This window comes from Lampetra planeri, chromosome 14 (genome assembly GCF_965212315.1).
Source record: "Lampetra planeri chromosome 14, kcLamPlan1.2.h2, whole genome shotgun sequence".
Classification (NCBI taxonomy): domain Eukaryota; kingdom Metazoa; phylum Chordata; class Hyperoartia; order Petromyzontiformes; family Petromyzontidae; genus Lampetra; species Lampetra planeri.
In genome coordinates, this window is record NC_136120.1 from 12,195,242 (window position 1) to 12,211,822 (window position 16,581).

Genomic DNA, 16,581 nt, shown 5'->3' on the forward strand with positions numbered 1-16,581 from the left:
CTTCTTTCGCACCGTAAGGAAGTCAACCGTGATAATCGGAGGTGTGGGAAAAGAATATCAGTCCTTCATCTTGCTGAAGTCGGCTAAAGCTGTTTAATAATTTAGTTCATTATTTGGTGTTGATGTGTGTGTGTGGGGTGCTTTATTTTTCATTCGAATTTCATCAGGCTAGCCGATCAATGAACATGGTTAAACTTTTATATTTTATATGACCCAATCAACATTTTTGGTCTTCCTGAGTACATTGCAGTCTGTATTAACATTACTAAATGATCTTAGTCTGCATGTTCATTCATAGTCATGTTCAAGTCTTTGATGGGGTAACATCATCATCACAATGCTTAATTTGTGTCCACTTATGGTCTAGTGGATGCTCATCTACTGTTCAGTGGTTGTACTCTCCTAGTGGTCCCCACCACTTTAGATTAGAACCCCCTTCGCCAACGCTTTCACATTCATTTTACTCATGTTTCCGAAATCCCATGGCAAGTGGGAGTTTGTATTTTGTACGTTTAGATTTCGCTGAGACCCCTGTTTGGGACTCCATATTCCTTCCAGTGTTTAATCATAATCACCCATTGTTCAGCATCTTCCTTTTTCTCCCCCCCAGTTCAAGTTGAAATCTAGGTGAGACAGGGCAGTCCTTTGTGATAATCTTTCCATAATGAGGACCTCTCTGCTATGAGATGTTAACCACCTTGCCTGGCATGCAAGAGGTTGTGGGTTCGATTCTGATCCTGACGCCTGTATATATTTGGACTTTGCACGTTCACCCCGTGGTAGTGTGGATTTTTCTCCGGGTCCTCTGGTTTTTCCCTCCACATTTATAAACATGAGTTTCGAGTATTTGGCTGCTATAAATGTGCACATGATAAGCCACTCCATTGAGCTATCATTTGTGGCCGGTTCACTTCTGAAAAAGAGCTATGTAGCTCAGTGGACCTTACCTGATAAAATCAAAAAATTGTTTAGTTTTAAGAAGAGCCATTGCCCAAAAAGTCGCCGATTAATGAGCAGTGTTATGGACGAGTGTGAGTTTGTATTATTAATTCTAGATTTGAAGCTTTCGTGACTGCAATGATTCATATTCTCCCCCCCCCTCTCCTCCCCCCCTTCAACTTGCTTATAAGGGATTACATCTTGAATCATTGCTTCACTTGATGCAGCTAATCTGGCTGTGACGGTCCCACCTGATGACGGAGACTTGTGTTGCCTCCGAAACGTCGTGAATTTTATTTTTATTTTTGTTTTGTTTTATTTTACTTTCATTACTTTTAATGTTTTACCTACGTGACTTTACCGAAAAAACCTGAGAATTTGTATTATTAGTTGTATTTATGCCCCACTGCCAACTTGTTTTCACTAAGACCGTTTGTTTAATTTTTATGGTAAATGATTGTGAGCGAGCAATTATTTAAACATATTGTGGCGTGTGCCATTCCGTAATTTTGCTTTTTGTTGTTGTGATGACTAATTAAACACATTGCAGTCCCCATTGACTGGGGAAGCTGTCGGCACAGAGCAATTAAGATAGGTGGGGTGGAAAAGGTTAATTCCTGGCAAGTTTAGTGTACCAGCTACTGTTCTACAACTTCGACCGGGGACTTTGAAAAGAAATAACCAGACACCCTCAGAGTATTTCGTTTCTCTTAATTACCAAGGAACTGTGGGGATTATAGCAATATTTGCATTTAAAGTTGCTTGTTTATCTAATTTAAATATATTACATTTGAATAAAACTTTGTTACAATATATGAAGAGGATTTTTTTTCTTTTTGTTTCACGGATTTATTTTTGCTTGATTATTTTGAGATGTTATTAACGTGATAAAATTTGTTCTCATTGGTTCGTGCTACCTTTTCATTGCTATGTTTTGTCCATTACATTTTTTCCAAAATCAGTTGAAAATAACCCGTTAAATATGACATTGCTTTTCATTTTGTCAAAATACCAATCATTGGTTAATGTTCCTCCCCTCCCCCCGCCATGCTATGTCGCGAGATAGTCCTTTTTATTCGGAGTTCTTACAAATCATCTTATCACCAATTGCTAAAAAATGTCTTAATACAAGTTGATATTACAGAACCACGTCTGACCATTATACGTTCCAGGGGCACTGCCACTTCTCACATGCCCTGATGTTTTTTGTTAATCACATGGAACTCGCTCTTTAGAGCTAAGGCCATCAACTCGTCACACTGCTTAAGAATCTGGTTTGCCAGTGTTTGTTGCGTGGATTCAAACGCGAGGATAGTCAGCGACGTTCTGACCCAGTATATTCTCCACCCACTCCCGCCCCCCCCCCCCCCCCCGCGAGCCATCCAGCCACCTCCTAGTTGGCGATAACCAGGTGGTGATTATTGCTGAGTGTGTTTTCTTCTTGGGAGTGTTTTTGTTTGACTTAACCCTTGGTCGCTGGTCGCGACGCAGGGCGATACGGAGCGGGCGGAGGTGGCATTGGACGAAAGCGGTGCCGGCAGCGGCGCCGCCGTGTTTGAGGCAGCAGGAGCGGAGAACGGAGTGGACGGGCCTGAGAACGAGCAGACGGAAGCGGACCGTGCCATCTCGCCTCATGGTGAGACATCGCGCCTCTCTTTCCCCTATCCCCACCTCGGTGGAACAAATGAACGATCCGTGAAGCACCGTCCCCAAGCGAGAAGTTGGTACGGTTCAACACCCTTACTGTCTCGTCTCTGAAGAAGGTTCCAAAACGTCAGCATAAAAACCGGTCGTGAGAATTGTTCTTCAACTTACCGGTGAGCTGAAACGATAATAAATGGCACATTTAAAATGCTTGTACACGTGACGGTTTCGATTAGTTTGGCTGTGTTGGGCGTTGGAGAATCTAAACACAAATTTGGACAGATCATTTCCTGGCCTATATAATTTAATTAATCTTTGTGTGTGCACTTGCCCCAACAGTCTGTTAAGGCTATACGGGGAATCTTTGTCTTTTTTGTGTGGGTTTCAGACTCTCGCGAACCAAGCTGTGTTGAGGACGGGGAGACCCCTGAGCCTGTGGTCGCCGCGCAAGAGATCGTGCAGAAAATCCTCAACGAGGTCGTCTCCACTGTGGCTGCAGGTGTCCAATGCAATGCACAACCCATGGCCGTTTTGCCCTCTTGTGGGTTTCCAGTGATTGAGGGCAGCTCGGATGTGTGGGTATGCTCTGTGCCCTAGCTTCAAGGTTTTACGAGCATTTGGCTGCTATAAATTTCCACATGATAACCCACTTTTTGTTGCGCTGTCGTTTGTGATGGCCAGGGTCGCTTCTGAAAAAGAGCTGTGTTGCTCGGTGGGGATTAGCTGGTAAAATATATATATATTTTTTTAAATAGTGAGTTGAAGTAGTGTCGTAGCATGGTTGGCAATGGGCCCCATGGTGCAAGAAAGGAAATGAGCTCCCTGTCCAATTTCCCCCACCCACTTTCATAGCCTGGAACCCTAAACTATTTAAACTATTTATTTCACCAGGTAAGGCCCACTGAGCCGTATAGCTCTTTTTCAGAAGCTACCTGGCCACAAATAATAGTTCAGCGAATTGGCTTATCACGTGGAAATTGGCAGCACCCAAATACTCTAAATGCGCTTTGATTCTAAATGTGGAGGGAAAAACGGGTGGACCCGCGGCCACGGGGAGAGACACACACAAGCTACAAATATACAGCACATGTCAGAGTCGGGATCGAACTGACGACCTCCTATATACCAGGTGAGGTAGTCAACATCTCGCCACCGCGGCGCCCTGGGTTCTGTCCCGTGCGTGGGCGCACCGTTTCATTTGCACCGCCTGCAGGCTCGATAGCTATGCCACTGGATCTACTATTGGCTTACAAAAAGCCTCCTTTCACAACTTCTATTTTGGGGTGTGGGGTGGGGAGTTTTATTTCCCAACCGATTTTTACCGTGACAGGGAAGTACAGTTAATTCTGATTGCAAATTATCTTTAAGTGCCGGTGACACATTGCCATGGCCAGAAGAGCTAACCGCTAACAATGTGGAAGTAAACGTGTGTGAAGGTCAATCGGGCACACGGGGCCTCTAGCCACTTTTGATAGAGGCCCCCGTATCCCCGCTGTCAGTGAAAGTCTCTTTTTAAAAATAGTAAACAACCACAAAAATCATAGCACAGAATTTTAGCATTTTTTTCGGTGTACATTTTTTTGCCGTGAAATACATTATGGCTTTGTTTAATTTCAAATTTTAAAAAATGTATTCCTTAATGCCATCTTATAATGATTTTTAATTGATACATTTTGTTAAAATTTGAAAAAATATAAATCTATGGCACGATGGAGATTGTGGGTTTGAATTCAGGAAGCCACCTGTGAATGAACTGGGGCCTCTAGTGTCGTGATATGATGGTCTTAGCCCATTCAAACTGACTGCACAAAAAACATATTGAATTACATGTGATGTAACACTTATTTGTCGAAATCACACCTGACATCAGTTTGACTGATGTGAGACAAATGTTTCTTTGTAGCAGTGAGAAACACATGGCATGATGCACTTCTCTGTGAGCATTCCCAGGATGCTGATGGCACAGTTGGACTAAAACTTGGGGAAAGAACAAAACATTTGGAAAAATGTGATAATAACTTTGTGCTTTTTTAAAATTAGGATTTAGGTTCATTGGATGTTTCGCTTGCACTTACAGATGTAATAGGTCACAGTACAAACGTGATACATCAATGTTTGGCATGACTGAGTGCATGGATGCATACCATGTTTTTTTAAAACGCTGAATTAAATATATGGACATGCAGTCAAGCATTGACTTGAAAATGTCACGTTGAATAGGTTAACAAATGAACATTTTAAACCACATGAAATACATTATCATCAAAAGGAATGAAGAAAAAATCTCTCAATTTCCTGATGAATCACACATTCCATGTGGTTGGAAACTATTGAATAACCGCCCCAATTTTAATTCTGCAATTTTAATTAATGTATTTTGTTATATAAATAATAAGCCACTTCAAGGTCGATATTTAATTGGTACATTAATCGCCTTTCTGAAATAATTTGCACCGTTTAGATAAATAAATATGCATGAAATAGCTTCAGTTTATATGATTATTTCAAGTAAATCATAGAGGTTTAGCCAGGTGGTGCAGTAGTGTGTGGCTTTCGATCGGAGGGTTATGAGTTCAATACATTTCGGGGGTCAGCTATACAAGTCAACGGGGTGGGTAAGACTTGCATATAATTGCTCCTGTAAAAGGAATGTGGAATTTCCAGCAATGGCTTCAGACTGATAAATAAATGAGCAGCGTTCAAATATAAATGCGAAACTTTCTAATAAAGTGTTGCGGTTACCCTGTTTTCCAAAACTTAGATACCAAATAGAGCAAAATACGGAAACTCACTTTGCCCTGACAGTTGGCTGTCGGCTTCCGAACTGCTAACCCAATACTTCCGAAGACAGACATGTGTTGGAAAGGGTTACACAATCCATGTGGGCGTGCATGCACATTCTTTTTCCCCAAACTTATTTTTTTAATAACAAACAACGAGTTGCTTCTGTGCTTCTAGAATCGGAAGACGGGAGCGCGGGAAGCCACACTGGCACCCTGGATGAGGAGGGGAGCGGACCCAACGACGCAGAGCCCACTCACGCCAACGGGGTCCCAGGAGGAACCATCCCACCATACACGCCTTCCCTGCCCGACGACCGCATCTCTGTGTCCTCCACAGACACGCAGGTGAGGAGCGTGTTGGGCGCGTGGGTGTAACACGTCGTATTAATCCCCCCCTCCCCCCCCACAAGCCCACTCCGTCCTTCTGCAACTGCGACAGATTTTGCTACGCTTATAGCCCATGAGCCGGGATCGGGTATCTCGCGTGTAAGTACCACCCGCATCTTCGATTAGCGCGGTTTGGCTACGTACGGTGCGGAAGAAGTTCAACATTTCTACGTATCTGTGGTGACATCACTTTAATGGTTCCAATTTCTGTGTTTCCATCAACAGTGGTTAGCCATTTAAAGTGAGTAAGTTATCAATTCATTCACAATTAAACATACACGTAAATAAGTTCTTCTGCAGGTTTGCTATTTTACGTGGTTCAAATTTATGATCTTGCCGATCGACTATTATTCGGCAAGGTTATGACCAAATCGCCCAATCTCATCAGATTTCAGAAGCTAGTCTGGGTTGAGCCTGGATATTTCATGGATGGGTGACCACAATTCATGACAGGTGGATATTTCTTGGATGGGCAGCAGAGGGCCGTGCAGAAAAATCCCATAAAAAAAATTGTACTTCTATTCCCCCCACGTCTATGCTCACCGTCTTCACCAATCGGCACTGACCAGCGTGGGGAAGCATGGTCACATAATCCCGACGACCTGCAAGGGGTGCGGAGAGCCTCATCCAGCAGTGGATTGACAAAAGAGCTGTACATGTACAGTCTTCATGTTCACGTAGAAGTGAGTGGCAAGATGTGCTCATGCCCCCCGCTGTTCTTGAGTTGCGGTTCGGATTTAGACGTTATATAAATTCAAATTTAGATTTGTTTTATGTTTTGTCTTTTTCATTATTATAACATGTGGCCCTTCCTGGGTTCGGACGCTTGTAACGATCTCGGAAGTAATTCTGTAATATCTGCTTTCGTGGCCCATTCCATGGATACATCTCCAAATGACAGGATGCTGATAGCACAGTTGGACTAAAACTGGGGGAAAGACCAAACATTTGGTCAATGGTATAAAAACTTTGTGGTGTTTTTGAAATGAGAATTCAGGTTCATTGGATGTTGCGCTTGCACATGTAATAGGTCACAGTGCAAACATGATACATCAATGTTATACATTCAAATAGTAAATTGTGATTTGTTTTTAATGTTTTGTTTGTTGTTTATCTTCAGGAGTCTGGCGTGGCACCTGGGCAGCCCCCAGTGGTGAAGTTCTCCCACATCCTGCAGAAGGATGCGTTTCTCGTCTTCCGCTCGCTCTGCAAGCTCTCCATGAAGCCACTTTCCGACGGACCCCCCGATCCCAAGTGAGCTCCTGATACGCAACAAACAGGCACTTGCGCGCAAATTTGGGGAAAACGTCACGGTAAAAATTCCAAAATTGGCTAAAGAACACAGCTGTGGCGTCATTTCTCGAGTAATTATCACTTCAATCTGGATCTGAAGTTTTCGTGACTGCAGGGATCCATACTCTTATCACTTGTCTGTGGTGTAATTTCCCAATTATCACTTGTCTTGTAAAGCGTGCATTATTTGCGGGGTAAGTCGGTGGTTTCACATGAACGCGCGAGCCTGAATACAGCAGAACAATGCGATTCTTATGTTCTGCTCGCTAAGTGCGAGTGGATGTCAGTTCGTCTGACACTGATCGACGCCGTGGTTAGTTTGTGAACATTTATCCCCCGTCATGAAAGGTGGACCAATTATTTATTACCTGAATTGCAGTACTAATTGGCTGACATTCTGTGCCCTCGTAAAAAAAGCCACCTCATGATTGTTCTAAACGATTATTCACATCTTTAAGATATCTGAAATGTACATTTGAAATTGTGTAACTGTCCAAATAAACATGCACGTTGCTTGGCAACTTTCTCACTCCCATCCGATGCATCTCTCCTGTCACATGTACTATGATTTTGTTTCACCATTTAATAATATTGTGCAAGCACTGTTGACATAAAAGATAACCAAGTTCAAGTTCATTTATTAGGTATAGCCCTGTGAGCCATTCGGCTCTTGAATCCGGTGCAACCGCAACAAACAAAAAACAAAAACATGAACAAAAAACATGTTAAAGTGAATGTGACTGAGTGCAAACAGAAAATCCAAGAAAAGACAGTAAAATATTGCAGAAAAAGCACCGTACACAAATGTGCAAAAATTCCAGTGGGATGCAAGTCAAACAACAACAACCACAAGACAAATTAGATTAAGGCCATCAGTCTAACTCTGTACTACAACAAGCAAACATGGCCAAACCAAAAAACTTATCGAAAATCACCAAAATAAAGCCATACAAGCAATGAAACAGTCGTCATAGGAACTGTGACCGAATTTTCACAATAAACGACGTAATACAACATGTACTACCAAACTCTGCAGCCATAGCTGGCTGCATGAGTCACTCCACAACAGTAGGAGCATCAGTCGGAGTATCAACATTTTTCAATGCACCTTTAAGATCAGCATCATGAATGGATTGTGAACGTTTTTATTGTTTAAAAAAACGAGTCGAAATGTCTCCCCCCCCCCCCATCCCTCCATCTTAGGTCTCACGAGCTGCGCTCCAAGATCCTATCTCTGCAGCTGCTGCTGTCGGTTCTCCAGAACGCCGGGCCAGTGTTCCGCACCAACGAGATGTTCATCAACGCCATCAAGCAGTACCTGTGCGTCGCGCTGTCCAAGAACGGGGTGTCCTCCATCCCCGAGGTCTTTGAGCTCTCGCTCGCCATCTTCCTCACCCTCCTGTCCAACTTCAAGACCCACCTCAAGATGCAGATCGAAGTGAGCGCTTTGACCGGCGAGTTGCTGTTGCGTTTGTTTTGCGCTTTGACCGGCGAGTTGCTGTTGGGTTTGTTTTGCGCTTTGACCGGTGAGTTTCTGTTGGGTTTGTTTTGCGCTTTGACCGGCGAGTTGCTGTTGGGTTTGTTTTGCGCTTTGACCGGCGAGTTGCTGTTGGGTTTGTTTTGCGCTTTGACCGGCGAGTTTCTGTTGGGTTTGTTTTGCGCTTTGACCGGCGAGTTGCTGTTGGGTTTGTTTTGCGCTTTGACCGGCGAGTTGCTGTTGGGTTTGTTTTGCGCTTTAACCGGCGAGTTGCTGTTGGGTTTGTTTTGCGCTTTGACCGGCGAGTTACTGTTGGGTTTGTTTTGCGCTTTGACCGGCGAGTTACTGTTGGGTTTGTTTTGCGCTTTGACCGGCGAGTTGCTGTTGGGTTTGTTTTGCGCTTTGACCGGCGAGTTGCTGTTGGGTTTGTTTTGCGCTTTGACCGGCGAGTTTCTGTTGGGTTTGTTTTGCGCTTTGACCGGCGAGTTACTGTTGGGTTTGTTTTGCGCTTTGACCGGCGAGTTGCTGTTGGGTTTGTTTTGCGCTTTGACCGGCGAGTTGCTGTTGGGTTTGTTTTGTGCTTTGACCGGCGAGTTACTGTTGGGTTTGTTTTGCGCTTTGACCGGCGAGTTTCTGTTGGGTTTGTTTTGCGCTTTGACCGGCGAGTTACTGTTGGGTTTGTTTTGCGCTTTGACCGGCGAGTTGCTGTTGGGTTTGTTTTGCGCTTTGACCGGCGAGTTGCTGTTGGGTTTGTTTTGCGTTCGTGGGACCGACTACGTGGCAGTGTTGGCTAATTTTTTTCCCTTCACCCCCCCATCCCCCCCCCCCCCCCACAGGTGTTCTTCAAAGAGATTTTTCTCAACATCTTGGAGACGTCCTCAAGCTCATTTGAGCACAAGTGGATGGTGATTCAGACTCTCACGCGAATTTGCGCAGGTGCGGTTGAAAATATTTAAAAGAATGGATGTATTGTATTATCCATAATAAAGGTTTTTTGGATTAGATTGTCAATTTAGTCGTAACGAATTGGTATGTTATTCTTACGTGACAAACCTTACTAATTGGCTGTGTCGGGTGGTGGCAGGTTTAACGACACATTTACGTGATCTAACCCCAAAAAAATCTTTATTTTGGATAATGGATGGAGTCTTAGTTGACATGGCCTAATTTAGACATATGCATTTTTTGTTATGATTCTGCTTAATTCAGCCTAATCTAATCATTAGTTATAATAATATAACTACTGTTCTTCCAAAGGAAGGAAAGATAGAGTTGTTTAAAGGTGAAGACGTGGTATGTGATTAAGAAAACATTTTGTCATCTGATTATGATCATGAAAATAATACTTGTGTCTGGTTGTTTAATTTCCCCATCCGCACTTGCAGATGCACAGTGCGTGGTGGACATTTACGTAAACTATGACTGCGATCTCAATGCTGCAAACATCTTTGAGCGATTGGTGAACGACCTGTCCAAGATTGCCCAGGGGCGGAGTGGTCAGGAGCTCGGCATAACTCCCAACCAGGTGCGGAGAAATGTGTAAAGACTTAATCTGTAATGGCACTAAATGAGCGCATTCCACTAATGCGGTGACTATGTATGTATGTTGAACTTATTTCGCACCGTACGTTACCAACCGTGCTAATAGGAGGTGTGGGGGAAGGACAACAAACTAAGCACAAAAATTAATTCTTAAGAAATTATTTTCCATCTAGATTTAAAATTCCATAGCTCCAGTGACTACATAATATATAAGAAGCACCGAGGTTTTCTTCGTGGATCGTAGGCACGCATAAGTTCATCCCTCCAGCGATTCGATGTCACGATTTGCGGTTTTAAATTGTGAGAAATGGTGGTGAGATGTTTATTGCCTCGCCTGGTATACAGGAGGTCGTGGGTTTGATCCCGACCCTGACGCTTGTATATTCTTGTATATTCTTCCCTTGATTTAGTGGATTTTTCTCCAGGTCCTCCGGTTTTTCCCTCCACATTTAGAATCAGCATGTGTTCAGAGTATTTGGCTGCGATACATTTCCACATGACGATAAGCCACTAAGTTGAGCTATCATTTGTGGCCAGGCCGCTTCTGAAAAAAGAGCTATATAGGTCAGTGGGGCTGACCTTGTAAAATAAAAATAATTGATAGTGTTTTTTAATAGTTTAAACATACCTACGTTCAACCGCCTGCCAGTAAGAGGCAGTTAATGTTGAGAGTTTGCGTCGTCTCGGCTGATGTCGCTGTTCAATCTGTGCAGGAGTTGAGCCTTCGCAAGAAGGGGCTGGACTGTCTGGTGTCCATCCTCAAGTGCATGGTGGAGTGGAGTAGGGACCAGTACATCAACCCAAACTCACAGAGCAATCTAGGTAAGCTTGGTATCTCTACCCTCATGCGCTGCCTGCTCGCACGCGCTGAGAGAAACGACGAAATAGCATTCACTGCGTTCTGTTTGCCTGCTTGCTTACTTTATTTTCTCCCCGCATGAGGTGAATAATATAAATAATAAATAATGTTGACACACCAGCTTGCGGAAAGGTCGTCCGTTAAATTGCTTTAAAGAAAAGATAAATATGCTGCTTGTGCTGGAATAATAATGGTTCATGTGGAGCATCCCCCTGTGAAAAACATTTCATGGAATGCGCTCTGTCATCTGATCTCTGAAGCACATCAGGGCATAAGCCTTGATAGTGCATTGATGGGTGACCCGCATTTGCAGCAGGTTGGCTGCTGCGTGGCTTCGTGGTGAGCAGCAGTGCAGTAAAATCTCCATTATCATTGTGTATCTGTTCTACCACATCTGTGCTCCCCACTTTCGCCAACTCCCACTGACCAGCGCGGCGAAGTGTGGTCTTATAACCCCCCACGGGACCCACACTTCGTAGAGAAACCTTCAGCGGTGCATCTATATAGTGCATCGAAACGCAGGGCAGACAGAACACTCGTGGTCACGCGCATCGCAAATCCGTGCACTTAACGTCGACAAGAATGTTGGACAGATGTGGTGCCACGAAATAAATACTTTTACAGGAAAGTAAGAGATGAGATGGAAAGGGCGAGGTGTTGTGACAGCACAGATCCATGAAATGCATCGAGTATGGCCTCCGGTGCAAAAGAATACTTTTCATTTTGTGGAAAAGTTGAAGTAAGCTTATGTAATCTTAAATGTTGGAAACCATTTGGATCTCCGTGGATCCCATTTGCTCCCCCCTCTCTCTAGATCCCAGATGGACCTCTGTGTAATCCTCTGTTCCCCAGTGGATCGCTGATTGACGGTGTTAACGTGTCATATTATTGAAGGGGACTGTGTGTTATCTTGGTGTGGTCTGGAACTGTTTTGTTATTTTTTGCTGCCTTTTGCCCAAGCTTGATAAATCCGACTGATACAAGTAAATTTTATTTTTTATATTTCGTGCGTGGGTATTATGGCACTCACATTGGTGCGTGCGGTCACAGGATTCCCGCAGTCCACGTAAAGGATTCTGATGGATTCTGTACAAACGACGGGTCAGGGAAGCATCCCCACACCTCTTGTGTGCGTGTTTGTGCGTGCGTGCGCGGGTGTGTGCGCGGGTATTCTGGCACTCGCGTTGGTGCGTGCGGACACAGGGCAGGAGCGGCCGGCGGAGCAGGATGCGACGGTCGACTCGCGCCACCCCGAGACCATCGGCCGCTACGGCAGCGTCAACTCGCTCGACTCGACCGCCTCGTCGGGCATCGGCAGCGTGAGCACGCAGCTGTCGGGCGCCGACAACCCCGAGCAATTCGAGGTCCTCAAGCAGCAGAAGGAGATCATCGAGCAGGGCATCGAGCTGTGAGTTCGCGTCCCGAGCGGGCGCCGCGAGCGCTCACGCGAGTGTGGTTAGCACGACTGATTTCTGCGGCGCGTACGTTTTGTTGAACTTCTTTCGCGCCATACGTGGCTACCCGTGCTAATCGGGGGTGCGACGGGGGAAGGACAACAAACTAAACACGAATAACGGCGGTTAGCTTTGCCGATTGTTTTCCCTCCTCTCCCTCAAGGTGTTTTGTCGTTTTAGACGCTGCTGTTTTGTGAATCGTTGAATTAATATAAAAGACATTGATTTTATGTAGTGTCATACATGCAAATATCTTCCCGTAACGCCGTACGTTAATTATATAGAAGGACCAAATCCCATATAGAGCCACTGCCAAGCAAATTAAAACCCTACTATGAATAAAAACAAATTAAGAAATGTCACCAAAACAAAAAGCACAAACAAAACACATTCCTGCGGAGGGAGCTGGTAGGAACGTTGGGTTGCTCGGTCAATGGCCAGGGTCAACGGCGGCGTGGTGTATTCCGTAAATATGCCCGACTGAGGGTGGGCACAAGCCGGCGTGAGTAGGTTAAACGTTGAGTTTTACAAGGGCACCACGGGGTGACCAGCCCCTCCCCACTCAGCCCTACCCCTCCCATCCCCCACCCAGCCCCACCCTCCCCACCCAGCCCCTCCCCACCCTCCCCTCCCCACCCAGCCCCTCCCCACCCTCCCCTCCCCACCCAGCCCCTCCCTGCACGACGGACACAATCCCCTGTGGGCTGGTGTAACCAGGAGGTTCCTTCCAGTAAAAGTTTATCACAACAAAGACATTTTCTGTGGTACCTCTCCTGTACCCCCCTCAACCCAGATATCGCCTTTGAAAAAGAACATGCAAGATCAATGTGTCCCCTTCTTCCCCCCCAATAACAAATAGAAATACAATATAAAGTGAAACCCAAGTAAAGCTAAATAAATCTTGACTTAAAGCTTTCGTGATTGAAGGAATTCATATTCTATGGGTCTTTCGGTAAAGTCACGTAGATGGGTTCAAAGAAAATTGCAAAAAAAAAACTACGACGTTTCGATCGCAACGCAAGTGGTCGTCATCAGGAGTAGTTTTTTGTTTTTTATTTTCTTTGAACCTATCTACGGGACTTTACCGAAAGGCCCATAGCATATGAAGCTAAATACATTGTACAACCAATAGGTTCCAGAGTGTAAATAGTAAAAAGTGATGCACGCTTTAAATAACCGGAACAACAGAACTATTTAAAGAAAACAATAACAAAGTAACGTGAAATTAGAGCAAACAAAATACAGAAGCGAATGCAATAACAAAATGCAATAAAACGCGAGTATACACTCAACACGAACCCAGCCTGCCGCAAAGGAGAATGCAGGTGAAGGATCAAATGCCACGCGCTCTGCTGCTGCTGCTGCTGCTGATTGAGTGCGACGGGCATAACTCGTCTCGAACTTGCCGTTCTCGCACCAGGTTCAACAAGAAACCCAAGCGCGGCATTCAGTTCCTGCAGGAGCAAAACATGCTGGGCACCACGACAGAGGACGTCGCTCAGTTCTTGCACAGCGAGAACCGACTGGACTCGGTACGCCCCTTTGATAATAAAGAAAGAAGTTAATATGTTTCGTTATTTTTCTGCCTTTGTTTAGCGCGGGGCTATTACGAAGGTGCTTTTTATCACGGACCGGTACACAGTCTGCGAGTCGGTCGCGCTGTTGATCTGTGGTTTTACCCAATTTGGTACTTTGTTGGTCATTTTGAAAGTTCCTTCATGTGTGGTCGATCACCAACGAGAAGACTACCAGAGAGTGGTACTTCATTCAATTGTCTTGGGGGAGTGCTATTGATGTTGATCCTAATATTAAATAATGATGATGATAATAGTCGTGTGAATTTATTGCCACTTCTGGATCACACTCGTATTATCTATGGAAATGAGGATAATAGGAAGAATCCATCTGTAATAATATGATTTTTCATGGATCTACTGGAGCTAGGGAGAATTGGTCACGGGTAGTGTGGCTGTGGATGTTGAGTTCCTTTTCAAAGCGCTGGTGCGGTGTGCACGAAGTGAAATGTTATCTCGCCGTATCCCATGTCCTATGCAGACGCATCCATGCAGGGCAAACAATGAAACAGACGACTCGGCCATCAATATTTAATAGATTTTCGTGATGACGAACTTTAGAACGTTGATCTATTTAACAGGATAATTTTGAAGCACTCTTACGACGTGTATAATTCATGTCCACATACGTTCATACAAGTGCCCATGCAGTGACAATACATTATTTGTTTAAAAACAACAAACTTGTTAGCAGATCACCGCCTATGCACACACGCCAAGTACTTGATATCTCTTCGCGCTTGTTCAAACTACGTTTTGTAGAGACGTCCTTACCTACACATTTAAAAACATTGAAATGTAACATCCTGATGGGGTTGGGAGCAGTAGCAGCGCACTGTGCTGTGAATCCTGACAACCTTGGTCTGATTCTGGTCTACGGCTGACATGGATGGCAAGTGCAATCTGAACCACTTCTGGGTCTCTCCCACCTCGCCCCCCCTTCCTCTCCAGCTCGCACCGACTAGTGTGGTGGAAATATGGTGTCATCACCCCCCATGACTGATCCGGCGTGGATGTACGTTCATCCAGTAGTTGGTTGACAAATTACTAAATCTGTAAAAACTCGCCTTTTTCCCGTTCAAGGACGGGTGTATTGCAGTAAATCTGAAACTTGCAAGCGAAAAGCAGACTGCGGCGTGATATCCATTGCATCCATTCGTGTGCAATTTGTAAGGCCGCGGTGACGCAGACTTATTTCATTTAAAGGGTATAATCCCTTGTTCATCATGACGTCCTTTTTACTTCGATGTCTCAACAGCGTTACGGAGATCGCGTGACGTGAGGGTTCTGCCGTTGTAGTGAGGGTTGTGAGTTGAAGCCGAGGAGGGGGGAGGAGGCGCCTCGCCCCCCCATGTGGAGTGACGTCAGCCACTAATTATTATGAGTGGAGGGGGGGGTGCTCCATGTGGAGTGACGTCACCTGCTCATGATTATTAATGAGGGGAGCGGTTCGATGTGGAGTGACGTCACTTGCGCATGATTATTAGTGAGGGGGGTGTACTCCATATTGAGTGATGTCACCCACTCTTGATTATTAATGAGGAGAGGTGGTGTCCATTTGGAGGACGTCACCTGCTCATGAATATTAATGAGGGGGGCTGGTCGATGTGGAGTGATGTTACGAGCGTTAAGGACAGACATTCCTCGGTGATTATAGTCGGTATATTAAATATAATGTGACGTCACTTCTCAGCTTGGGTCCTATGGGCCACCATGTGTATCTTTGAGGCATTGCAGTTGTACGACCTGATAATTATAGCTTTGGGAGATATTGACAGCGTGAAAGTGTCGAGCATCCAACACATATTTTTTGAATTTTTTTTTTAGCATCGCTGCTCGTTTTTAGAGCAACGAAATTCCCAGCATGACCCGGTGGGAAGAGGTGCAGTACGCCCACTGTATTGCAGGCATCGTGAGGGATTGGACGTGCCTGCAATGATGCACGGCAAAGGCTTGAGCGAAGAAATGCTCAGCACGTGGTCTAACCCGGAAGACCACACGTGGGTTACAATTGGCTTGCGAAAAAAACCTACGTGTGACAAAGGGGCAGCCTCCGTCGTCCACAATATTTGACCCCTCATTGCTCGTCGTGTGTGTGTATTGGTGTGCGCGTAACTCTGCAGACTCAGGTGGGAGACTACCTCGGGGAGAATGACAAGCTGAACAAGGAGACCATGTACACTTACGTGGACCAGATGGACTTCTCCGGGAAGGACTTTGTGTCGGCGCTCCGCCTCTTCCTTGAGGGTTTTCGCCTGCCCGGAGAGGCCCAGAAGATCGACAGGCTCATGGAGAAGTTTGCCGCTCGCTTCTGCGAGTGCAACCAGGGGTGAGTGCCGTGCTGCATGCTGCTTTGCAGGGTCACGGGGAGGGAACCGATGTTGGCATCGGTGCAACACACACACAGCGCACGAGGAAAGTGCTCAGACGCTTTTCATGCGGCTTCCGGGCATGGCTGTTGCTGGCAGGAGGACCTGTTTACGGAGGTGGGTGTGTGTGTGTGTGGGGAGCAGTAGCGTAGCGGTTAGTACGCTGTGCTACAAACCCGGCGATCTGAGTTTGATTTCCACTCACGGCCAACGCCAGTGACGATTATCTAAACCGGTCCAGGACCTCCCTAGGTCGACTA

General features: G+C 45.3%; 1 protein-coding gene across 6 annotated transcripts in view; it reads left to right on the plus strand.

Annotated features, from left to right (window-relative positions):
* The window catches only part of LOC144722381 (brefeldin A-inhibited guanine nucleotide-exchange protein 1-like), a 59,749-nt gene that overhangs the window by 13,031 nt on the left and 30,137 nt on the right, over positions 1-16,581 (plus strand). For 3 of the 6 annotated variants that reach the window (XM_078600601.1, XM_078600603.1, XM_078600602.1), the window contains exons 7-17: positions 2,431-2,575; positions 2,972-3,082; positions 5,542-5,711; positions 6,874-7,007; positions 8,250-8,484; positions 9,360-9,459; positions 9,909-10,048; positions 10,779-10,886; positions 12,079-12,332; positions 13,799-13,910; positions 16,076-16,281. In XM_078600601.1, coding sequence (XP_078456727.1) covers positions 2,431-2,575; positions 2,972-3,082; positions 5,542-5,711; positions 6,874-7,007; positions 8,250-8,484; positions 9,360-9,459; positions 9,909-10,048; positions 10,779-10,886; positions 12,079-12,332; positions 13,799-13,910; positions 16,076-16,281 — 1,715 coding nt within the window. Of the gene's footprint in view, positions 1-2,430; positions 2,576-2,971; positions 3,083-5,541; positions 5,712-6,873; positions 7,008-8,249; positions 8,485-9,359; positions 9,460-9,908; positions 10,049-10,778; positions 10,888-12,078; positions 12,333-13,798; positions 13,911-16,075; positions 16,282-16,581 lie in introns of all 6 variants that reach the window. The other 3 variants (XM_078600605.1, XM_078600606.1, XM_078600604.1) reach the window with 2 other exon arrangements.